General features: G+C 33.8%; 10 protein-coding genes and 2 pseudogenes across 12 annotated transcripts, besides 9 other annotated features; 7 read left to right on the top strand and 5 right to left on the bottom strand.

Annotated features, from left to right (window-relative positions):
* Nucleotides 1-2,423: part of a mobile genetic element that runs on past the window's edge.
* Nucleotides 1,411-1,647, top strand: TVAGG3_0536510 (uncharacterized protein; the record flags this gene model as incomplete). Its single annotated transcript, XM_001326219.1, has 1 exon — nt 1,411-1,647. The coding sequence occupies one exon, from the start codon at nt 1,411-1,413 to the stop codon at nt 1,645-1,647; it is 237 nt and encodes a 78-aa protein (XP_001326254.1).
* TVAGG3_0536500 (uncharacterized protein) lies at nt 1,801-2,187 on the bottom strand (the record flags this gene model as incomplete). The annotated part of the gene is made up of 1 exon (XM_001326220.1): nt 1,801-2,187. The coding sequence occupies one exon, from the start codon at nt 2,185-2,187 to the stop codon at nt 1,801-1,803; it is 387 nt and encodes a 128-aa protein (XP_001326255.1).
* A 128-nt stretch (nt 2,424-2,551) lies between the features above and the next one.
* On the top strand, nt 2,552-2,856 carry TVAGG3_0536480 (annotated as a pseudogene). Its single transcript has one exon. A coding segment is annotated over exon 1 (305 nt).
* A 94-nt stretch (nt 2,857-2,950) lies between these two features.
* TVAGG3_0536470 (DDE endonuclease family) lies at nt 2,951-3,610 on the top strand (the record flags this gene model as incomplete). Its single annotated transcript, XM_001326222.1, has 1 exon — nt 2,951-3,610. One exon carries the CDS (start codon nt 2,951-2,953, stop codon nt 3,608-3,610), a length of 660 nt encoding a protein of 219 aa, XP_001326257.1.
* A 162-nt stretch (nt 3,611-3,772) lies between these two features.
* On the top strand, nt 3,773-4,276 carry TVAGG3_0536460 (ATPase activity, coupled to transmembrane movement of substances; the record flags this gene model as incomplete). The annotated part of the gene is made up of 1 exon (XM_001326223.1): nt 3,773-4,276. One exon carries the CDS (start codon nt 3,773-3,775, stop codon nt 4,274-4,276), a length of 504 nt encoding a protein of 167 aa, XP_001326258.1.
* A 120-nt stretch (nt 4,277-4,396) lies between these two features.
* TVAGG3_0536450 (ABC-2 family transporter protein family) lies at nt 4,397-4,675 on the top strand (the record flags this gene model as incomplete). The annotated part of the gene is made up of 1 exon (XM_001326224.1): nt 4,397-4,675. One exon carries the CDS (start codon nt 4,397-4,399, stop codon nt 4,673-4,675), a length of 279 nt encoding a protein of 92 aa, XP_001326259.1.
* A 200-nt stretch (nt 4,676-4,875) lies between these two features.
* Nucleotides 4,876-6,147, top strand: TVAGG3_0536440 (ATPase activity, coupled to transmembrane movement of substances; the record flags this gene model as incomplete). The annotated part of the gene is made up of 1 exon (XM_001326225.1): nt 4,876-6,147. One exon carries the CDS (start codon nt 4,876-4,878, stop codon nt 6,145-6,147), a length of 1,272 nt encoding a protein of 423 aa, XP_001326260.1.
* Nucleotides 6,148-6,258: 111 nt separating this feature from the next.
* On the bottom strand, nt 6,259-7,014 carry TVAGG3_0536430 (ankyrin repeat and SOCS box-containing protein 4 family; the record flags this gene model as incomplete). Its single annotated transcript, XM_001326226.1, has 1 exon — nt 6,259-7,014. One exon carries the CDS (start codon nt 7,012-7,014, stop codon nt 6,259-6,261), a length of 756 nt encoding a protein of 251 aa, XP_001326261.1.
* A 1,672-nt stretch (nt 7,015-8,686) lies between these two features.
* Nucleotides 8,687-9,256, bottom strand: TVAGG3_0536420 (phage fiber proteins family; the record flags this gene model as incomplete). The annotated part of the gene is made up of 1 exon (XM_051237762.1): nt 8,687-9,256. The coding sequence occupies one exon, from the start codon at nt 9,254-9,256 to the stop codon at nt 8,687-8,689; it is 570 nt and encodes a 189-aa protein (XP_051095586.1).
* Nucleotides 9,257-9,292: 36 nt separating this feature from the next.
* Nucleotides 9,293-10,812: a mobile genetic element.
* A 1,012-nt stretch (nt 10,813-11,824) lies between these two features.
* On the bottom strand, nt 11,825-13,504 carry TVAGG3_0536400 (ribonuclease inhibitor domain-containing protein; the record flags this gene model as incomplete). Its single annotated transcript, XM_001326227.1, has 1 exon — nt 11,825-13,504. The coding sequence occupies one exon, from the start codon at nt 13,502-13,504 to the stop codon at nt 11,825-11,827; it is 1,680 nt and encodes a 559-aa protein (XP_001326262.1).
* A 39-nt stretch (nt 13,505-13,543) lies between these two features.
* Nucleotides 13,544-13,609: a mobile genetic element.
* Nucleotides 13,610-13,643: 34 nt separating this feature from the next.
* Nucleotides 13,644-14,620: a mobile genetic element.
* Nucleotides 14,621-16,009: 1,389 nt separating this feature from the next.
* Nucleotides 16,010-16,795: a mobile genetic element.
* A 176-nt stretch (nt 16,796-16,971) lies between these two features.
* TVAGG3_0536360 lies at nt 16,972-17,946 on the top strand (annotated as a pseudogene). Its single transcript has one exon. A coding segment is annotated over exon 1 (975 nt).
* Nucleotides 16,972-17,946: a mobile genetic element.
* Nucleotides 17,947-18,204: 258 nt separating this feature from the next.
* Nucleotides 18,205-18,233: a mobile genetic element.
* Nucleotides 18,234-18,714: 481 nt separating this feature from the next.
* Nucleotides 18,715-19,431: a mobile genetic element.
* A 454-nt stretch (nt 19,432-19,885) lies between these two features.
* On the bottom strand, nt 19,886-20,473 carry TVAGG3_0536320 (transposase family; the record flags this gene model as incomplete). Its single annotated transcript, XM_051237761.1, has 1 exon — nt 19,886-20,473. One exon carries the CDS (start codon nt 20,471-20,473, stop codon nt 19,886-19,888), a length of 588 nt encoding a protein of 195 aa, XP_051095585.1.
* A 1,382-nt stretch (nt 20,474-21,855) lies between these two features.
* Nucleotides 21,856-22,637: a mobile genetic element.
* Between the last annotated feature and the right edge of the window lie 1,298 nt (nt 22,638-23,935).

Below are 23,935 nucleotides of genomic sequence, written 5' to 3'. Positions count from 1 at the left end.
TCCAACTCTTAAAGTTGCATTTGCTTCAGATTCAAATCCACCGACAAATAAATTTGTTCCATGGAATGAACCATTCACTATGATAACGAAGGCCGTAGAAGCTAGTGGAACAGTTACTATTACAACTGTAACCCAGCAACTATTTCGAACAAAGATGGATTTTAATGAATGTTTCATTCATCCAAAGTCATTCTCTTTAGACCCTAACATTTATACAGAACTTTAGAACTACATCCAAAATACAAACGAGGCTTTATGTTTTCCTGTTAAAGTTATGGATTGGATTCCTATGGACGGTTCATTCTCAAAGAATACAGATAGTTCAAGTGCAACATTTACAGCAGCTTATACGCCTATTAATGTTAAAAGTATTTGGGCACTATTTAGAAAGAAAGACAACTATTATGTTAATTTTGAGAACCCTAAGTTTAAATATCTTCAGCTTTCCATGGGAGCTTATGGAAATATGCCTGCAGAACCCGAAAAAAATCATATGGACCTGTATTTTTATGAAATGGTTGCGAACGCCTGCAATACAAACAATGATATGATAGGATTTAATGAAGATGTTATGAGGTCATTGGTGGATGATGGTAGTGTGGAACATAAATGGGATAGCTATGACAACACACATTTCTTATGTGGTTTTCCAACAGAAGTGGACTTTTGCTTCCAGCAAGGTCAAACATCTACTGCTCCAATAACATACAAATTGTCTGTTAAAGGACCTATTGAACTAGCAACTGAAAATGTACCAAAGCCACTTATTGGATTTATGAGGGATTGTTGCTTTGCCATTCAGGTGCGTGCTAATGGCATCCCCATAATAAGATTAGATGACTATAACTTAGCTACGGACGACAGTGAGGAATAAAGGATGAACGTTTATTTTTAAAGCTTATAAATGAGTTCTTCATCAAGCTCTCGTGAACCTTCACCATCTATGAAACAAACTTTACCAAACGATTATGGAGCACCTATTGAATATTTCTTACGAGCTGCACAATGGCAAAGAGCAGTCTCACCAAGGTTAGGTGTTCCACCAGCTCCTGTCAAAAATAGCATTTGGTCAAGTCCTTATATAAGATATGGTCTCCCACTAGGTTTGCTAGCTACAGCAGGAGCAGTTATGATGTTGAAAAGAAATAAAGCAAATGTTGTAAATAAACTGAAGTAGCTGAAGTTAAACAAACTCCAACACCTTCGCCAAAACCAACGCCGTCACAAGCAAAACCTTCAATGACTCCTGAACCTATGGAAGTACAAACTCCTGTTCAAAAGTCAACTCCTAAACCGACTCCAACATTTAAACCAGAACCTACTCCTCAAATAAATCGTAAAACTCCTGCGTTTCCTTACTGAAAAAATAACGTTATTTTTATTTAATATTAAAATTTTTATTTGATTGAAATGACAAATAAAGTCACTGAAGCAATGAAACAAAAGTTTTTGGTAGAATACATTAAATCAGGAACTATTCCAGAAGGTTTTTACATTCATACTATGAAGGATGGTAGAGTTCAGTTTAGAAAGATAAAGCAACCATTAGATAGAGAAGGAATTTTGAGAAAGATTAAACTTCATGAGGACAACATTGCTGAACTTAAGAAGAAGTTAGAAGAGTTGGAGAAAGGAAGAGAGTTATAAAGCAATGAATTCAACAGGGTGAAAAACCGGGTGAAAAAAGAGGTGAGATTTCACCACTTCACCTAAATTTATTTTTGTGCTATGTTTTCATACGTGTGAGGGTGGTGATATCATTAATTTTTAAATAAATGTGGGAACAAAAATAAAGCATATCTACTCAACAGGAATGAGACCCTTACTGACTATGTATTCGTTTAATGCTTGATGAAAACAATGGTACATATTATCGTATGGGTATACACAACGTCTGTTTCCATCGTCGTCGTATATGTAGAGCTCAAATCCAGTCCAACCTTCTTTTGTACAATATGTAGATAAGGCAATTTTCTTCATCGCTCCAGAAATAATTTTCGTTCCTCTGCGACCATAAGGAATGTATGCAATGAACTTTGCGTCATAAGGGATTGTAATATATTCAGGGTTTCTTTCATCGTCAATGGGTCTGTCTTTGTTAAAATGCATGTTTCTCAGTTTTACTTGAGTTTTGAATAGTTCACGGAAACGTTCTGGGAAAGAGTCATAGTAAATGTAGTCGTACATGTCTTTGTAATGAAATAAAAAATTTAAAAAAATAAAAATAAGGTTATTTTTTATTTAATGAAGTCATTAGTGAAGTTATTAGTCAAGTCATTAGTGAAGTCGTTTATGTGTCAGACGGTTTTGTAAATATTTAAGGTTAAGTTGGTGTTATGGTTATGTTGTAAAATATACGTTACCGGTTTCGTAAAGTGTCAAAACCGCTAAGTGGTGTACGGAGGCGCGCAGTGCCTCAGTACACGACTTCGAGATACTAACTATCAATACTCTTGGTGGTGATGATGTATCGAGACCTCATGTTAACCATATTTTACAGCAATTGCATTGCAAGCTTAAGGCATGCCAAGAGATTGAAGAATCAAGATACATGGCGTGTGAACCAAGAATTATCGAAGAATTCTACGATAAACATCGTGAAACAATCGAAAGTACTCCAGAGGAGTTGATTTTTAGTATCGATGAAACATTCATAAAAAAATTTAAGAAGAAGAAAGTTGCATTACCTGAGGAGATAGAGCATATGATCGCCAAAGGAATTCCAAACTTTCCGCACATTACAGCTTTATGCGGATGCTCAATGACAGGCAAATCTGTCCCACCTCTCTTTGTTCTCCCATGTATTGCAGAACTACTAGAGAACTGAAAGTATTCCAGCGCGAAAGACATTGTTAGTTTACTTCTACGCCAAAAGGCTGGGTGAACAGAAGTGTATTCTTATTGTATTGCATTTTCTTCATCGAGTGGCTTTAACTTTGAACGCCAGAGAATGCCAGAAGATATACGTGACAAGCCTGCTCTCATTGTGTGTGATGGACACTCCAGCCGCGAGAATCCTCTGGCATTGTTCCTTTTGGCAAGTGCCAACATCAAATTAATTGTTCTTCCCGCACATACAACACACATTTTACAAGTATTTGATGTTGGCATTGCCAAAAGATTAAAGTCCAAATTCACGGATTATCTGAGAGATTACATTAAGGCACCGAAGCAAGAGTTCAACAGCAATGATGCAATGATGCGCTACGCCATTATCTACTCATTTATTAGCGCATGGCAAGAATCAGTATCATTAAGAACGGTTCAAAATGCTGCTGCCGCCTGCGGTCTTTGCCCTTGTTCTGTAGAAGCTCTCAAACATAATAAGTATGTTCGTGAATTGACTCCTGCAGAAAAAGAATTGCAAGAGAAAAGAAATTACCGTAATCGAAATCGTTTTAACATCAATGGTGAAGAATTGACGACGATGGACATGATTTGCGCAATTTCTGACAATATTAAGAAGAATCCTGCAAATCACAGATTTTGCAGGAAGCCAGAACAAGACACCAAGGAACGTTTCTACTTTTGGATTACAAACTATCTTGATCCCAGCACTGAGTTGTTGACAAAACTCCCTAATATGCCAGGTTATAATCCAAATGATTAGGAAAATTTTCCAATTTTCCAACAAAAATTTTTTAATAAAATATTATTTTACGGCATTGCCCATCACTTTTTTTCGGTACAAGGCTAATATCACGGTATAACCCCCCTGAAAAGACTTTACAAAAAATTTCACACAGTAATATAAAAAAATTTTTTTTCAAAGATGGGTGCTTTCTGGATGCAAATGGTTGGCGTGATGTATCGCAAACTCTGCATATATAAAAGATCAGTATTCAGTATAGTGATTTTCACTATACTTTCCCTCTTTTTATTCACTTTAGCATTTTCATTAAAATTTTTTCAAGCGTTCGAGCATGGGGCAGACGATAAAGTTGTATCAACATTTTCATGGTTTAGCAAAGACAATATTTCGGTAGCGCACATTGTTGATCCAAATTCTTCATATCCATTCTTCACAGATCAAATAAAAGACTATCTTACTGAAATGTGCAAAACAGAGTTAGAGACAACGCTTACAATATACGAATTTAGTTCTTTTGACGAATTCAATGATTATGTTTACAATAATCAAAATGCTGACGATATAACAATGAATTTTGCCTTTTCATATCAAATATCTAATACTACAGAAGTTAAATTCGATGATAATGGAACTTTGGTTGGTGATCTCAATATATCTTTTCAAACAAACAGCACAAACGACTAGTTTACTGCATATTCGATAATACGTCGCGCCATGTGGAAAGTTGCTCATCGTAGTTATGAAGCAGATTTTCAACTGGCAAGAACTCCATTTGTAGAGGTTGGAAATGGCTCAATTGAATATATGATTTCAGGACCAGCGTTTTGTCTTGCCATGGCAATGATTTATGCCTTTATTATCGGACAAATTACTGAAGAACTGAAATCTTCGCAAAGGAATTACATGTTTATGTGTGGACTTAGTCCAATTACATACTGGCTTGCAAACTACATTGTCGATGTAATAATAAGTGAAGCATTCAGCTTATTATACTTCATTATTTATTATATCGGCGGTGTGCAAAATATTATTGACTATCCAGGATACTCATATTTCACATTCTTCATTTCTGCCCTTTCCTGAATATTTTATACTTATGTATGGGCGTGGGCCTTCTCTAATAAGACCATCTCCAGGGTTTTCTACGTTTTTATAGAGCTTTCCACGATTTTTTCCATGTTTGGCTTCAATATGGCCCTTCCTGAAGCTCAGCAAATCGTTACGACCATCATATATACCTTAGTTCCTCCAATTTCTCCATCAAAAACTTTAATGGAGTTCAAATGTACATATTTTTATGGTCTTTCTTCGCTATTATATTCTTTGCTGCATTTCTCGCCATTATAGAAGTCCTAAGGTTCTTTATTCAGAAGCGAAAATCAATCAGCGACTGGAAAGGCCACGAAACTGATTTCTATCGCCAAAAAGAGAAACAACCAATGACAGAAGACGCCTTAGACATGGAACAAGATGTTAAAAATGCCACGCCAGATGAATACGCGGTCAGAATTAACAATGTTTCCAAATTATTTTATGATACAACGAAGAAACCTATTTGTGCTGTCAACCAAGTATCTCTTGGTATCAAGCGAGGCTCATTATTTGGTTTTCTTGGCGCAAACGGTGCTGGAAAGACAACTTTGATGAAAATAATTTTAAGAGAGCTTCAACCATCGAATGGCAGCATCGAACTCGAAGGCACCGACATCAAGGAAGGCTACAAAGCTCACATGATTGCAATTTGTCCGCAGTTCGACGATCATCTCTGTCCAATTTTGACAACATACGAACAGATCAAGTTTTACTCGTATATCCATCAAGTTCCATCCGACCAAAGCGAGCACAACATCGCCATGCTCATAGAAACCCTCGACCTCACTAATCATCGCGACAAATTAGTCAAAGAACTTTCCGGAGGCAACCAACGCAAGATTTCCATTGCCATTGCTTTTCTTTCCGATGCCCACATTGTTCTTCTCGATGAACCAACGTCATCCCTTGATCCTGTCGCGAGACACAAAGTCCACAACTTAATCAACATTTCTCGAGGCGAAAAAACATTCATGTTGTGCACACATTTACTCGATGAAGCTGAATCTCTTTGCGACAACATTTTCATCATGTTAAATGGTTGTGTTTACGCAATAGGAACTCCTCAGTATCTATCGAGTAAATTTGGAACAGAGTGGAAAGTTGATTTAGTTTTAGACTCCGCAAACAAAGAAACAGAACAGAATGTCGATCAGTTCTTTAAGAACAATTTGTCGACAGCGAGATTGAGTATTAAAAGGCCTTTGTCGAGGATATATTCGATCCCGAGCCAGGACATTAAACTCACGAATCTGTTCGAAGTTTTGCAGAAAGGAAAAGACGAAGGAGTTGGAATCAAATATTACACATGCAGCTGCTCAACTTTGGAAAAGGTCTTCATGGAAATCGTGATGCTTTCTGAGAAAGGAGCATTGCCTTCTTCTGATGAAGAGAGCTCAAGAAGATCTGTTAGATCTGAAAGATCTGAACCAACAACTATTGAAGATGTTTCTTCTCTTAATTAATTTTTATTTTTATTTTCTTTCTTTTTATTGTATAGATGTTTTTTTTTAAAAAATAAAAAAAACTTATTTTTTTCCCTTCTTCTCTTTAATATTAAAAAGATAACTCCTTTTTCACACTCGTCCAGTTGATTCATCATTATCTTTTTCATTGATGTTTGCACCGTGTGAAATAAGAAGTTCTGCTGTTTCTTTACTCTTATAACATGCTGCAATATGAAGAGCGGTTCGTCTATGATTATCTTTTTCATTGATATTTATACCATGTGAAATAAGAAGTTCGGCAGTTTCTTTACTATTATATACTGCTGCTTTATGAAGAGCGGTTTGTCCAAAATCATCTTTTTGTTTGATATTTATACCATGTGAAATAAGAAGTTCAACTGTTTCTTTATTATTATTAAATGCTGCTTTATGAAGAGCGGTTTGTCCAAAATCATCTTTTTGTTTGATATTTATACCATGTGAAATAAGAAGTTCAACTGTTTCTTTATTATTATTAAATGCTGCTTTATGAAGAGCGGTTTGTCCAAAATCATCTTTTTGTTTGATATTTATACCATGTGAAATAAGAAGTTCGGCTGTTTCTTTTCTATCATAACGTGCTGCTTTATGAAGAGCTGTTTCTTCATATTTATCTTTTGTATTGATATTTGCACCATTTGATAGGAAATATTCGCAAAGAGATGGAATATTAAACATTGCCGAATTAAAAAAGCATCCATTAATATCATTAGTTTGATCAAAATAAACTAAAAATGACTCAAGATTATTATACTGTACACAAATATACAAATTGATCTCTATATTGTGCTCATTCATCAAGAATGTAACAAAATCAATGTTGTGTGGAATAATTGCATAAATCATGCATTCTTTATTTGGTTTCTGATGTTTCAAACATTCATTCAGGATCTCTTTGTTTCTTCCTAAAAATGATAATGCTAGACATTCTTGAGTTATTTCTGAGTTAAATTTTGTCCTTAGGAATTTGAAACAATCAACTGCTCCATGGTAACAACACAATTCAAGTAACGAATTTCCTAGTTAGTAAACATATCAAGGGTACGGAGGCACTGCGCGCCTCCTTACCCTGATATGTGAATTTGACACTTTACAAAACCGTTAACGTATATTTTACAACACAAACGACAACACTAACTTAACCTTAAATATTTACAAAACCACCACCCACTTCACTTCACTAACGAACTCACTAATGTAAAAAATAAACGTTCTCACTATCATTCTCACTAACGACTTCACTAATGTTCTCATAAATTTTCCTCAATATCTTCATCATCAGTGTTAACCCTATTGTAGTCATACTTGAAGCCATAAACTTTCTCTAACTTCTTAACGTACAATTTACATAACTTACCTTCGTCATCGTATGGTTTAATGATATAACTATTTCTATCTTTATACACAGTCAATGAAAAGTCAACTGGTCTCGGATGTATTTGAAAGAACATGTTATGCTCAGGAAGGAAGAATAAATGTTTAAATGTATGTTTGTTATACTGTGGAAATCGAATGAGTTGCTTTTGTTCTGTCATTTATATAAAATAAAAATTTTCAGTAAAATAAAAAATAAACTTAAAAATTAATGATATCACCACCCTCACGCGTATGAAAACATAGCACAAAAATAAATTTAGGTGAAGTGGTGAGATCTCACCTCTTTTTTCACCTCTTTTTTCACCCTGTTGAATTCATTGCTTTATAACTCTCTTCCTTTCTCCAACTCTTCTAACTTCTTCCTAAGTTTAGCAACGTTGTCCTCATGAAGTTTAATCTTTCTCAAAATTCCTTCTTTATCTAATGGTTGCTTTATCTTTCTAAACTGAACTCTACCATCCTTCATAGTATGAATGTAAAAACCTTCTGGAATAGTTCCTGATTTAATGTATTCTACCAAGAACTTTTGTTTCATTGCTTCAGTGACTTTATTTGTCATTTTACTCTAAGGTGAAGCTAGCACAGCGATAATGGATTTCATGACTTTTTAGTATTTCATGCAATCTTAACAGATAGCCTTACAAGTACTTCCAGTGTCCCTAGCTGTCCCTCCTTTTTATATAACTCCATGACATTTATAATCTCGCGAAACTTAACAGGTAGCATAACAGATTAAAATCAGATGAGGTTTTGAACCAAAATTTCTAAGCAACGTTGTCAAGGATTTTTGAGGAACTAGGGACAGAGTGTGGCAAAGTCCAAGATTTAATTTATCTTCATCTGTTTCATCAGATATCTCATCTAATATGCCAATATTTTATTCATAACTCGTGGCAAACTCACTAACTTTCATTATGCTCATCTGCATGCTTCATCTGATAGAAAGTATGACTTTCATTAACTCTGTGAGATAATGAAAACTACTAGGGACAGAGACCATGGCAAAGTTTATGACTTTCATTATTTCCAGAACTTAATGAAAACTACTAGGGACAGAGACCATGGCAAAGTTCATGATTTAATTTATTCTCTCACTAACAACAAACACAAACTCCAACACTAACGACAAAAATAAGTGTCCTCACTTCTTAACAAAGTAATATGTGCTTCTTACACCACCATAGCTCAAACGTTTCTTTTCAAACATCGATTGAAACTTATTTTGAGCCATTGGCTTTAGTCTCTTTTTCTTCAAATACGCCAAGAAATCTTCTTCACATCTTTTCACTTCATAGCCTTCTTTAAACTCCTCCTTGTTAAGTTCTATGAAATCCTTTATCTCATTCTTTGTTGCAATGGCTTCTTCACGAACGACATCATGAACTATTTCATCATTGCATTCATGTATGACCTCCTCACTGTTCTCATGAACTATTTCATCACTGTTCTCATGTATGACCTCCTCACTGTTCTCATGAACTATTTCAACACTGTTCTCATGAACTATTTCATCACTGTTCTCATGAACTATTTCATCACTGTTCTCGTGAACTATTTCAACACTGTTCTCATGAACGACCTCCTCACTGTCTTTCATAAGCGTTTCAAAGTCTCCTTTACTCATTACTTCAATCTCATGCTGTTCACAATAGTACTTAAACTCACTGTATATGTCTTTGTTGTATGTTATATTGCTTCCCATGTACTCCATGAATTTTTCAAGCACTTCCTCATAATTCACTGTTTCTTTCTTTCCACGACCTTCTAATATCATACTTGCTTCGTAAATATAACTTCTTGCAGAACCGTCTCGCTTTCTACTTCTCTTCACAAATTCTCTCATCTTGCCGCCAAATACATTTGAACTACATGCAAAGAATTCATTCTCCTTCGCAAATTCTTTATATCTTCTGTAGCACTCTGTACAATTCCATCCGGATACAAACTTTTCATAGAACTCCTCGTAAAACATTTGGTAAGGTGTTTTGTTCATTTCGATGAGTTCTTGTTTAGCCCTGGTGAATGGTATCTTCCTTACATCAAATTCACTTAAATCTTTCTTCATGAAGTACGTCAGTAAGTTTGAATAAAACTCTTCATTAAAGCTTTCAATGAGATTTGAGAAATATTCGTAATTTCCTTTGTATCTGCTGCTTACGTCAATGACAACAAATCTTCTGTCGTCTTTATCAATCTTTACTGAGTTGAAGTTGTTAGATATCATGATGATATTACAAACATTCTCTATCTTTCTTACTGGCTGACACTTCTGATTTAAGTCCAACTGAGTCTCTGTTACTATTGACTTTAGTGCGTCGTGGTTCATGACCTTAGACGTATCGCATGAGCTTAGTTCATTGCATACGATGAGCTTCATGTTCTCAATAGCAGCATTGAATCTACCAACCACATTCTCTATTGCCGTTATATTATTGTTGGCGTACTTGCTAATGAGCTCGCATAGAACATTACTAAGTACATTCTTACCAGTTCCTTGCTTTCCTATTAACAAAAGTACTGTTCCAGTCTTTCCACAAGGATTTTGAACGATGTAGGCGAACCAGTTCAAAACATACTCATAAAGCTCTTCATCCTCATTACATATGACATCGTGAACATGTTTCAAATATCCTTCAATAACGCTTTCATCTACTTCATTCAGTACCTCATACTCATATCCTCTGAAATAGCTGTAAATGTCATCTCTTTCGTCAAAGAATCTCATGCCTGACTTCATAAGATAGTTCTTGTTCTGACCCGCTTCATAAATCATCAGTGCGTTCACATCCTTCTCCTCAATACGTCCTACATAAACACTCTTCATGAGCTTATTGAATTCCTTGCTATCTACTGACACAAGTGTTGTTGTGTCTCGTATTCCATCATAATCTTTCACTAGATATGTCATACGTGCTCCGTCAATAACGACAACACATCTTCTTAAGTCATTTATAACACTAGCTATGTCAATACCTTCTTCACTCATGTACTTATTTCTTCTCAAGTCCTTTAGTGTGAAAGTGTCTCTAAGTTCTATTTCAAGCAATTCATTTACATGTCCTTTGCAATACTTCTCTATAAAATATTTCTGTCGTTCTTTACTAAGTTTCTTAACAGCTCTGAAAACCATGTGTTTTGACTCAAACATCCTTCACAACTTCTCTCATTCATTCCTAGTTCTTTCATGTCATTATCTTCAACCTCTATGGTCTCATTGACTAAGGTCAAAGGGTTCTTAGTCATTGCTGGTCTTATCTGAAACAATGTTTGTGCAACAGGTTTAACTAGTTCAGCAACGTCCTTCCTTAATATGAATAGCTGTTTCCACTCATCTTTGCTAACAGTTCTTTCATAACCACTGACAGTAATGATTTCATTTGCTGACCTTAGACGCTTATGTTCTATCATTTGTATTGCTTTTGTGTAAGGCTTTCGTGAGCATAGGTTGTATATGTCATTCCTGCAATGTTCATTCATGCCAATAGTACTAAATCCTTTCTTTGCTGTTGAGTGCATAATATCCATTAGTTCCTGTGTTCGTATTGCTGTCTCATAAAATACAACAAGACCTTTGTCATCTATGACGTACTTACCGAAAACATTGCTTATATTCTTTAACCATGAAATAACATCCTCATTCATGCTGTCAAACATGAAGTAAGGTCTTACATACCTTCACTTATAAGATACTCCACAAAGTACTTGTTAAGCTCTATGTCCTCGTGAGCGATTTCATTAGGTTTGATATTAGTTCCTTTTGTCATTGCTGTCATGTACTTCACTCTCATAGTTCCTTTCAATAGCTAAAAATACTTCATTGTTTCATAACTGCTCTAAATTCTGTTCAAAATTCGTACAACATAACTTTTAACATTAGTGAAAGAACATGAGCGAAACAACAACATCTAACATTACAGAAGAAGTCAATGACAATGCCGATGAAAACATTACAGAAGGAGCTAGTGAAAATATTGACGAGTTCAGTGAGGAAGAAGATATTGAGGACGTCAATGAGAACGTTAGTGGGGAACAAACTCAATGGGAAACATTGAGAAATCATGAAGATTATGAGATTTGTACGACATATCCTTTTACTATTCGTCGAAAGAAAAACAAACATATTAAGAGTGAATGCTTAAATAATCATGGTTATATTGAGCTTAGTTTAAACAACAAAACGCATTTAAAGCATAGAATTATTGCAGAACAGTGGATTGAAAATCCAAACAATTTGAAAGAAATAGACCATATAAATCATGATAGAACGGACAACAGAATCTCAAACCTTCGTTGGTGTTCTAGATCTGAAAACAATAGAAATAAAAGCAAGTATGGCGATATAGTTTATGAGTTCGTTGATGAAATATCTGACGAAGCTGTTGAAATAACAGATTATGGTAAGCATTCGTTTGAGTTCTACTACAAACAAATTTTTATCTAATTTATAAGTTGTTGGATATTCTCCATTTGCTGCTTCATAAACATTTGGTTTCACACCAGATATTGTCTCTTCGCTACAGCCTAATTGAAAACCATCATAGTATTCATATTGTTTTTTAATTAGTTTTTCTGTAAAGAATTTTCTGTATGAACTATAAGCTCTTGTTTGTTGTGGTAATAATTCATTGACAACTTTACCTTCAAAACAAATGTTGTCTAAATCTATTAAACTTTCAAATCTGTCTTCTTCTAAAGACATTGTTTGCGTAAAATCATAACTATCTTTAACAGATTCAGGAATAATTAAAGTTGATATTCCTTGTTTTATTACATATTTGTTATATTTTACAACTCTTTCATTAAACAATGATTTGAGATTTGCTCGATTAACTTTATCTGAGATTTTGAATTTTCCAAAGATCTTTCCAAATGTAAATAAAAGTACTCCTGTTCTCTTCTCAATGAAGCAATTGTTATCAATCATAAACAATGGATGTCCTCCTTCTTCGAAAACAAAATTGATCTTAAATGATCCTTTGAATGCTGTTGGATGTATATAAGAGATTATATTCTTTATTTTAATGGAACTTAATGACGTGTTACAGAATGTATTGAAAAGAATTGCATTAATTTTGTCATTGTAATTAAATGTTGTTAATTTCATACAATTTTCAAAAGCACCTAATCCAATATATGTAAGAGATGAAGGGCAATCAAAAGATGTTATTTCTGATGAATTAAATACACTCTCTTCAATAATAAAAAGAGATGTTGAAGGAGTAATTTGTTGAATAGAAGATTTCCAGAAACAAAATGCTGGATAATTATTAACTTTTGGAAGATTAATTGTAGTTAAAGCTTGACAATATGCAAATGAATGATTTCCAAGAGATTCAACGTTATTCATCGATGGAAGTGTAGAAAGTTTGTAGCAACAAATGAAGCAATCATGACCAATAGATGTAATAACTGACTCGGACTTAAAAGTAATTGTTTCAAGATTATAACAATGAAAAAATGTTGCATCTCCCAATCTTGTTATTTTAGCTTGAATTTCAACAGTTTTTAGTTTGTGGCAAAAAGCAAATATTCCGTCTATAATATTGATTCTTTTTGGCAAAGTAATGCTTTCATATGAACTATAAGCTAAAGCAAAAGGTGAAATACTTTCTACATTTTCAGGAAGGGAAAACACTGGATTATTCTGAGTATTAAAGTAAGCAATAATCTTTGTTTGTGTTTTATCATATAATATATTACCATCAACGACGAAGTTATCATTATTATTTAATATAATACTTGTCAATGTAGAATTTGGGAAATATTTTAATGAAAAGTATGTTACATCACTTCCTAATGTTATTTTTTGTAATGATTTGCAATTCCAAAATGGAGTTATATATCCCCTGAAATGATCATTTGGATGTTCATTTCCATCAGACATCCTTTGATATCTGAGCATTGAATCGTAATCCATATCAGAATAATAATCATTACTATCGTATGCAGCACCACCCATTGAATACTCTCTATCATACAATTTAATGTCTTTGCCAATTGTTATATACGAAAACGATAAAAACGGTTTGACAGAAAAGCGACAACTTTACGTGTCAAAAATAGAAAAAGTGGCATTTTATTCGTAATATTAAAATGAATCATCATAATCTTCTTGATATTCTTCTTCATAATTTACTTCGTATTCTTCTTCTTCATTACTACCTTCTTCTATTTCAACCGGATTCACCTTATTTTCTTCTTCTTCAACTTCCTCGCCTTCTTTTTCCCATTCATCTTCTTCGATTCCTTGGAGCTCTGGCATCTCATTGGCCATAAGTGAACCTGGAAGAAAATCTTGAGAGACTCCATCCACAATCCATTTTGCCGGCATTCCCCTCTTCCAAATTGGAAGTTTCTTCCACATTTCAGATGGGCTATAGTGAATTTGTTTTCCATTCACATAATGAGTTGGTAATGCTAGATGAGGTTTAGCATTATAGTACTCAACCATTGTTGATCTTTGCCCATGACAACTCTCTGCTCTTATGTTAGGCCACAAGCGCTCGATTTTCCCATTTTGGTATGGGCAATGGGACAATATATACATTATTGATCCCCCGAACCCTCATAGCCTTTAGGAACTCGCCTTTATTCTCGCCGCCATTATCGGACCAAATTGTATGTGGTGGTCCATAACGGGCTATTGCTCTCTTAATTACTTTCACTGTTTGGCTAGCATGTTTTGACGAAAGATGCTGCCATTCTATGATGAGCCTTGTGCAGTCATCAATCACAGCATAAAGAATCTGACTTCTCTTTTTGCCAAGAAAGTGGATATCAACGTGCCATATTTGGTTAGGAAAGGCAGCTAAGTATCTTGTCTTTCCTTTTGGCCGATAGGGTCCCCTTGGCGTGCCAAGCCTCTCTCTAAAAGCTCTTTCTACCATATGTCTTGAGGGGGGATGTGGAAGAGGGTTTGTAAGATATTTAATGTTCCTCAGCTCAGATGGAAATGATAATGGAGACTCTTCAATCATAAGTCCGGAAGGAATTGTGGAAGAAATTTGATTCAGGGGCTTAAAACGTTCAATAGCGGAGAACCATGCTTGGGTAGGCGTTGGTGGAAACAATACCCGTCTTCATGTCCAAAAATGCCTCAAAATGAGATTTGGCATATTCGATATCTTTATTTATTTGGTTATAGGCGGAGATTATTCCAAGATGGCCATTCTGCTCAATTAGGTTTCTAATAGTTACCTTAAGATCTTTTGGTACATTAACTTTGGGTCTCCCGCGCTTAAGGGGAATAGACACAGATGGGTGAGGCTGAGTATTGGCAGAGAGCTGTTGCTGTGGGGGAGTGTTGGCAGAGAGTTGTTGCTGTGCCGAGGTGTTGGCAGAGAGCTGGCGTTGTGGGGGAGTGTTGGCAGAGAGTTGTTGCTGTGCCGAGGTGTTGGCAGAGAGTTGTTGCTGTGGAAGAGAGTTGGCAGAGAGCTGGCGTTGTGGGGGAGTGCTGGCAGAGAGTTGTGGCTGTGGGGGAGTGTTGGTACTGCTGGCTAATGAAAGCTGGCGTTGAAGAGGAGCGTTGGCTGTTGAGAGCTGTTGCTGTGGAACAGAGTTTGGTAGTGCTGGCTGATGAAAGCTGGCGTTGTAGAGGAGTGCTGGCTGATGAGGGTTCTTTCTGTATACAAGAGTCGTTTGAACTTTGTAATATCAAATAATCGGTAAGGAGAGTGTCATCTCTGTGTTTCAAAATGGATGAACACTCGTAGAGTCGATTATTATATTTAATGTAGAAAGTAGTAAACTCTTGAAGTTTGTATGTATGATGTAAGTACTCTTCAATAGTAATTAGTCTATTACATAAGAGAGCTTTGTAAAATGTTATCTTGTTAATTGATGAACGAATAGTGTTGTTGACTAATGGAACATTTGTGAGAACAATGGCTAACGGTGTGCGCCTTTGAATCTGTGCTAGAGCTGTTTCAAGCCAAGCTGAATCAACTAAGATGTACAAATTCATTTTAAACAAATTTGAAATGAAATAATTTGTGAGAATTTGAGAATAATTTAATTATTTCAGAAGTCTATATTGAAAAAATATTCTTAACAAAATTAATTTAAATGGTTCAGAAAATAAAAATTAAAATTAATGGAAAAAACATGATTAGGAATAATTACAATAATAAATATCATGGTTTTGGATTATTTAAACAGCTATAAAGAACGAATTTTACAAATTACGATAAAAAAATTATTGAAAAATAATGAAGATGATAAGGATTTGAATCGAAAATTAAAAGGATGATTATGTGTCAAATTAAATTAAAATAAAAATTTTAGAAGATTTAGACAAGAAATAGTGCAAAGAATTAGAATTAACATAAAAATCGAAAATTTAATAAAGGAGAGATAAAATTATTGTAGTATTCAATTGAAAAATTTTATAAAATAAGGAATATTGGTAAACAAATAAGTTTCATCTAAAAAAGGAAAATAAAAATATAAAAATTGAAATAAAAATGTTATAGACCGAAAATAGATTTTTTCGGTTTTCTCTTCAAATAATTGAAAGAATGATACTATTATAGGTTTATTATATTATATAGCATATAATCATGCTATAGCCGAAAATTATAAGTTTTTGAGAAGATTGAATATAACACAAATAAATTTGAATGTAAGTTAAATTGCTTGTTTTTTTTAATAGCTATTTAATGAGAAATCCAATATTGCAAAATTCAAATTGAATGATTGAAAGAACAGAAAAAGTCATTCTTTTCAATTTCGAATATGTTTCATTGTATTTATAATTATATGGCAAATAAGATATTTAAAACTTGATTTTTGAAGGAAAATTCACAAAATTGAATAAATTCAAATAATTTTTATTCAAAAATAAACTAGTTATTTGAGTTTAATACTAATTATCTATTCAAACTACAAAGTTTGTAATTTAAAATATTTTGTGAGATCAGATTGAATTAATTCAAGGTTCTTTTCAATTAATATTAATGACCATATTACGCATTTTCGAACATTCTAAACCAAATATATAAAAATGGGAGACGAATGTTAAATTTGCTAGACATGGGGGAGTTGTCTGCAAAGTTTTAGCTCTTATCTCTAACAAAAAATTAATTTTTAAAAAAATGACCGAATACGTTTCACAGCGAGAAAAAAATAAAAGGCAAGATAGAATTTTCTAGACATAAAGAAGTTGTTTACCGAGTTTTAGCTCTTATCTCTAACAAAAAATTAATTTTAAAAAAAATGACCGAATACGTTTCACAGCGAGAAAAAAATAAAACTGTACACTGATTTTCATTTTCATTTCCAGTCACTTTACTTATTATTTTTTCTTTTTTTCATTTTAATTATAAATTATTTCATAATACGTTTATTTACCTTACCATTTTCTTTATTCTTTTGAATTCCATACTAGACACTTATAGAATATTTTGATTGTTAACGTACTTCATTAGAATGAATCCTTACAAAGGGTATGTCGATCGAATTTACCTAATTGGTATTTCCAATCAGATTGAAGAAGGTAAAATGACATGGGAAGAAGCTTGCACCCATGTTCCCATCGCCCCAACCCTTCAATCAAATGATTTCAAATATTTAGATGTTTCAAAATCTTTTTTACAAAATCAATTTAGCTTACAGAATATCCCATTGCCTAAAGGCAAGAAAGGTCGTAGGGTCAATCCCTACGACCAAATCAAAGCTCTTGCTGTGATACATGACCACTGGGCCTTTCCCTGTGGTCAAACAAAACAATGGAAACGTTTGAAATTACACCAAATTGATGTATCTTATAGAGAAGTACGCAGATACTTCAAAGAAAATCATTTCACCAAGACGCGATTAGAGCATGCCGGGCCAGAAACAGCAGTAAGATATTAGGCGCTTTCACCCAATCTTATCTGGCACGCAGATGTTCATTATTTTAGGGGTGTTCGTGGCCAGTATATTTATGGCATAATCGACGATTTTAGCCGCAAAGTCCTAGCGTGTATACAAATACCAGATATGCTGGCAGCGACGACAGCGAACGTTGCGGCTTCCGCCTTCATTGAATTTGGCGCCCCTTATTGTTTCTGGACCGACAACGGTTCAGAAAATAGGGGCGCCTTTCAAGATCTACTTGATCTTTGGGGCATCCAATGGCGGCATACAGACTCTCATTCTCCCTACCAAAATGGGAAGATTGAGAGATTCTGGCCGACATTGGAGCGCTGCCAAAGCATTCAGGCTATTCCTGCCTTTATTTGGGAGTACAATAATAACACACCGCATGAAGATCTCCCAATTAATCCATTAACTGGAACAAATTACACGCCAAATCAAATGTATCAGCTGAAACCGAAATACACAAATGCAGATACAGAAAGGTTGTGGCAAATATGGGATACAGATACAGGCATGACCGCTGTTGACACATTCACAGCGTAATAATAAACATAATTTTTTAATTTCATTTTTAACAAGTTTTTTTAAATGTATGTAATGAATAATTCATTAGAATATGATAATGCACATTGTAACAGAATAGAACAATCACCAAATTTTTTTGAAATTAAAAAATAAAAGTAAAAAGTATAAAGTAATGTAACCAAAAAAGATATTTAAAAGAATTTTGGAAAAAAGAATAAGGATAATGATATTATTTTAGATACACAATCGATGTACTGAAGAATAATCCGGTAAAATGATGATATAAAATTAGATTATTTTACAAGTAGCTAAAAGAATAAAACTATGAGAGAGGGTCAAAGTTGCTATTTGTCACTTTTCCACAAGAATATAATGGGGAAAAAGTTATCATATAGTTGATCTCATTCACTGAGGTGAGAGATGCATGTAGTGTAATTTGATAAACAGTGGGATTGCTGCTCTAAGTCCTAGGTTCGAGACACATTAGCTTCATTTTTCTCTTTTTTATTGACGTAAACTATTCGATTTTTGTGTTCTCCATTCAAATTTCAGAATTTTTTTTGCAGATTTCACGCTACATTCGAAGTTACCTTTTGTAACAACCACCACTGCCTACGAAAACGAAAGTGTGTCACGATTTCACCCGGAAATCCGACGGTTGTTTAAGAGTAAGCACTTTTGGCACCTACTCATAAAACTATAATATAAAATAAATGAAGTTTAATGAAACAATAAAGGTTAAATAAATAATAAAGATTTTTATTTTATATCAGTATTGAGAAGAAGTAACAGCTGACACTTGGTAGACAACTTCTTTATGTCTAGAAAATTCTATCTTGCCTTTTATTTTTTTTCTCGCTGTGAAATGTATTCGGTCATTTTTTTAAAAATTAATTTTTTGTTAGAGATAAGAGCTAAAACTTTGCAGACAACTCCCCCATGTCTAGCAAATTTAACATTCGTCTCCCATTTTTATATATTTGGTTTAGAATGTTCGAAAATGCGTAATATGGTCATTAATATTAATTGAAAAGAACCTTGAATTAATTCAATCTGATCTCACAAAATATTTTAAATTACAAACTTTGTAGTTTGAATAGATAATTAGTATTAAACTCAAATAACTAGTTTATTTTTGAAAAAAATTATTTGAATTTATTCAATTTTGTGAATTTTCCTTCAAAAATCAAGTTTAAATATCTTATTTGCCATATAATTATAAATACAATGAAACATATTCGAAATTGAAAAGAATGACTTTTTCTGTTCTTTCAATCATTCAATTTGAATTTTGCAATATTGGATTTCTCATTAAATAGCTATTAAAAACAACAAGCAATTTAACTTACATTCAAATTTATTTGTGTTATATTCAATCTTCTCAAAACTTATAATTTTCGGCTATAGCATGATTATATGCTATATAATATAATAAACCTATAATAGTATCATTCTTTCAATTATTTGAAGAGAAAACCGAAAAAATCTATTTTCGGTCTATAACAAAATTGAAATAAAAACAGAAATATAAAATATTTTTAAAATGCAAAAAAGTTTCATACTAATCGTTTTTGTATAATATTTATCATTGAAAGATTATTGAAAGTTATTTTGAAAGAAATCGAATGAGTTAAGAAATATTGAGAAGAAGGACAATTGAATGAATTTTTGGCCGATTGTGCTATGCAAAGTTGATGATAATTGCAGGAAATTTTGAGATTTTCGAGGTTTTGGAGGGTGTGAGTACTATTATATGTAATAGTATCTCACACCCTCCAATTCATCCTATGGCGTCGAGAAAATTTTGGTGAAATGTCGTCGCATTTCACCAAAATTTCTCGGCGCCATATAGAGAACTAGAGTCTGCGAGGTACTGATTCTATCTATGTACCTCGCAGACCCTAGTTCTCAGCCAAAACGGCTAAAAATTGCCCGCAAATATTTGCCATGTAAACTGTCACTTTTTGAGGAGATTTGACAGAATGTCAAATCTCCTTTTTTCGTATATAAGACCCCGAACCCTCATAGCCTTTAGGAACTCGCCTTTATTCTCGCCGCCATTATCGGACCAAATTGTATGTGGTGGTCCATAACGGGCTATTGCTCTCTTAATTACTTTCACTGTTTGGCTAGCATGTTTTGACGAAAGATGCTGCCATTCTATGATGAGCCTTGTGCAGTCATCAATCACAGCATAAAGAATCTGACTTCTCTTTTTGCCAAGAAAGTGGATATCAACGTGCCATATTTGGTTAGGAAAGGCAGCTAAGTATCTTGTCTTTCCTTTTGGCCGATAGGGTCCCCTTGGGCGTGCCAAGCCTAGCTCTCTAAAAGCTCTTTCTACCATATGTCTTGAGGGGGGATGTGGAAGAGGGTTTGTAAGATATTTAATGTTCCTCAGCTCAGATGGAAATGATAATGGAGACTCTTCAATCATAAGTCCGGAAGGAATTGTGGAAGAAATTTGATTCAGGGGCTTAAAACGTTCAATAGCGGAGAACCATGCTTGGGTAGGCGTTGGCTGTGGAACAATACCCGTCTTCATGTCCAAAAATGCCTCAAAATGAGATTTGGCATATTCGATATCTTTATTTATTTGGTTATAGGCGGAGATTATTCCAAGATGGCCATTCTGCTCAATTAGGTTTCTAATAGTTACCTTAAGATCTTTTGGTACATTAACTTTGGGTCTCCCGCGCTTAAGGGGAATAGACACAGATGGGTGAGGCTGAGTATTGGCAGAGAGCTGTTGCTGTGGGGGAGTGTTGGCAGAGAGTTGTTGCTGTGCCGAGGTGTTGGCAGAGAGCTGGCGTTGTGGGGGAGTGTTGGCAGAGAGTTGTTGCTGTGCCGAGGTGTTGGCAGAGAGTTGTTGCTGTGGAAGAGAGTTGGCAGAGAGCTGGCGTTGGGGGAGTGCTGGCAGAGAGTTGTGGCTGTGGGGGAGTGTTGGTACTGCTGGCTAATGAAAGCTGGCGTTGAAGAGGAGCGTTGGCTGTTGAGAGCTGTTGCTGTGGAACAGAGTTGGTAGTGCTGGCTGATGAAAGCTGGCGTTGTAGAGGAGTGCTGGCTGATGAGGGTTCTTTCTGTATACAAGAGTCGTTTGAACTTTGTAATATCAAATAATCGGTAAGGAGAGTGTCATCTCTGTGTTTCAAAATGGATGAACACTCGTAGAGTCGATTATTATATTTAATGTAGAAAGTAGTAAACTCTTGAAGTTTGTATGTATGATGTAAGTACTCTTCAATAGTAATTAGTCTATTACATAAGAGAGCTTTGTAAAATGTTATCTTGTTAATTGATGAACGAATAGTGTTGTTGACTAATGGAACATTTGTGAGAACAATGGCTAACGGTGTGCGCCTTTGAATCTGTGCTAGAGCTGTTTCAAGCCAAGCTGAATCAACTAAGATGTACAAATTCATTTTAAACAAATTTGAAATGAAATAATTTGTGAGAATTTGAGAATAATTTAATTATTTCAGAAGTCTATATTGAAAAAATATTCTTAACAAAATTAATTTAAATGGTTCAGAAAATAAAAAATTAAAATTAATGGAAAAAACATGATTAGGAATAATTAACAATAATAAATATCATGGTTTTGGATTATTTAAACAGCTATAAAAGAACGAATTTTACAAATTACGATAAAAAAATTATTGAAAAATAATGAAGATGATAAGGATTTGAATCGAAAATTAAAAGGATGATTATGTGTCAAATTAAATTAAAATAAAAAATTTAGAAGATTTAGACAAGAAATAGTGCAAAGAATTAGAATTAACATAAAAATCGAAAATTTAATAAAGGAGAGATAAAATTATTGTAGTATTCAATTGAAAAATTTTATAAAATAAGGAATATTGGTAAACAAATAAGTTTCATCTAAAAAAAGGAAAATAAAAATATAAAAATTGAAATAAAAATGTTATAGACCGAAAATAGATTTTTTCGGTTTTCTCTTCAAATAATTGAAAGAATGATACTATTATAGGTTTATTATATTATATAGCATATAATCATGCTATAGCCGAAAATTATAAGTTTTGAGAAGATTGAATATAACACAAATAAATTTGAATGTAAGTTAAATTGCTTGTTGTTTTTAATAGCTATTTAATGAGAAATCCAATATTGCAAAATTCAAATTGAATGATTGAAAGAACAGAAAAAGTCATTCTTTTCAATTTCGAATATGTTTCATTGTATTTATAATTATATGGCAAATAAGATATTTAAACTTGATTTTTGAAGGAAAATTCACAAAATTGAATAAATTCAAATAATTTTTATTCAAAAATAAACTAGTTATTTGAGTTTAATACTAATTATCTATTCAAACTACAAAGTTTGTAATTTAAAATATTTTGTGAGATCAGATTGAATTAATTCAAGGTTCTTTTCAATTAATATTAATGACCATATTACGCATTTTCGAACATTCTAAACCAAATATATAAAAATGGGAGACGAATGTTAAATTTGCTAGACATGGGGGAGTTGTCTGCAAAGTTTTAGCTCTTATCTCTAACAAAAAATTAATTTTTAAAAAAATGACCGAATACGTTTCACAGCGAAAAAAATAAAAGGCAAGATAGAATTTTCTAGACATAAAGAAGTTGTTTACCGAGTTTTAGCTCTTATCTCTAACAAAAAATTAATTTTAAAAAAAATGACCGAATACGTTTCACAGCGAGAAAAAAATAAAACTGTACACTGATTTTCATTTTCATTTCCAGTCACTTTACTTATTATTTTTTCTTTTTTTCATTTTAATTATAAATTATTTCATAATACGTTTATTTACCTTACCATTTTCTTTATTCTTTTGAATTCCATACTAGACACTTATAGAATATTTTGATTGTTAACGTACTTCATTAGAATGAATCCTTACAAAGGGTATGTCGATCGAATTTACCTAATTGGTATTTCCAATCAGATTGAAGAAGGTAAAATGACATGGGAAGAAGCTTGCACCCATGTTCCCATCGCCCCAACCCTTCAATCAAATGATTTCAAATATTTAGATGTTTCAAAATCTTTTTTACAAAATCAATTTAGCTTACAGAATATCCCATTGCCTAAAGGCAAGAAAGGTCGTAGGGTCAATCCCTATCGACCAAATCAAAGCTCTTGCTGTGATACATGACCACTGGGCCTTTCCCTGTGGTCAAACAAAACAATGGAAACGTTTGAAATTACACCAAATTGATGTATCTTATAGAGAAGTACGCAGATACTTCAAAGAAAATCATTTCACCAAGACGCGATTAGAGCATGCCGGGCCAGAAACAGCAGTAAGATATTAGGCGCTTTCACCCAATCTTATCTGGCACGCAGATGTTCATTATTTTAGGGGTGTTCGTGGCCAGTATATTTATGGCATAATCGACGATTTTAGCCGCAAAGTCCTAGCGTGTATACAAATACCAGATATGCTGGCAGCGACGACAGCGAACGTTGCGGCTTCCGCCTTCATTGAATTTGGCGCCCCTTATTGTTTCTGGACGACAACGGTTCAGAAAATAGGGGCGCCTTTCAAGATCTACTTGATCTTTGGGGCATCCAATGGCGGCATACAGACTCTCATTCTCCCTACCAAAATGGGAAGATTGAGAGATTCTGGCCGACATTGGAGCGCTGCCAAAGCATTCAGGCTATTCCTGCCTTTATTTGGGAGTACAATAATAACACACCGCATGAAGATCTCCCAATTAATCCATTAACTGGAACAAATTACACGCCAAATCAAATGTATCAGCTGAAACCGAAATACACAAATGCAGATACAGAAAGGTTGTGGCAAATATGGGATACAGATACAGGCATGACCGCTGTTGACACATTCACAGCGTAATAATAAACATAATTTTTTAATTTCATTTTTAACAAGTTTTTTTAAATGTATGTAATGAATAATTCATTAGAATATGATAATGCACATTGTAACAGAATAGAACAATCACCAAATTTTTTTGAAATTAAAAAATAAAAGTAAAAAGTA

Source organism: Trichomonas vaginalis, chromosome II, assembly GCF_026262505.1.
Source record: "Trichomonas vaginalis G3 chromosome II, whole genome shotgun sequence".
Lineage (NCBI taxonomy): Eukaryota > Parabasalia > Trichomonadida > Trichomonadidae > Trichomonas > Trichomonas vaginalis.
Note: the sequence above shows the minus strand (reverse complement) of the source record. Positions and strands in the feature narration are given on the sequence as shown.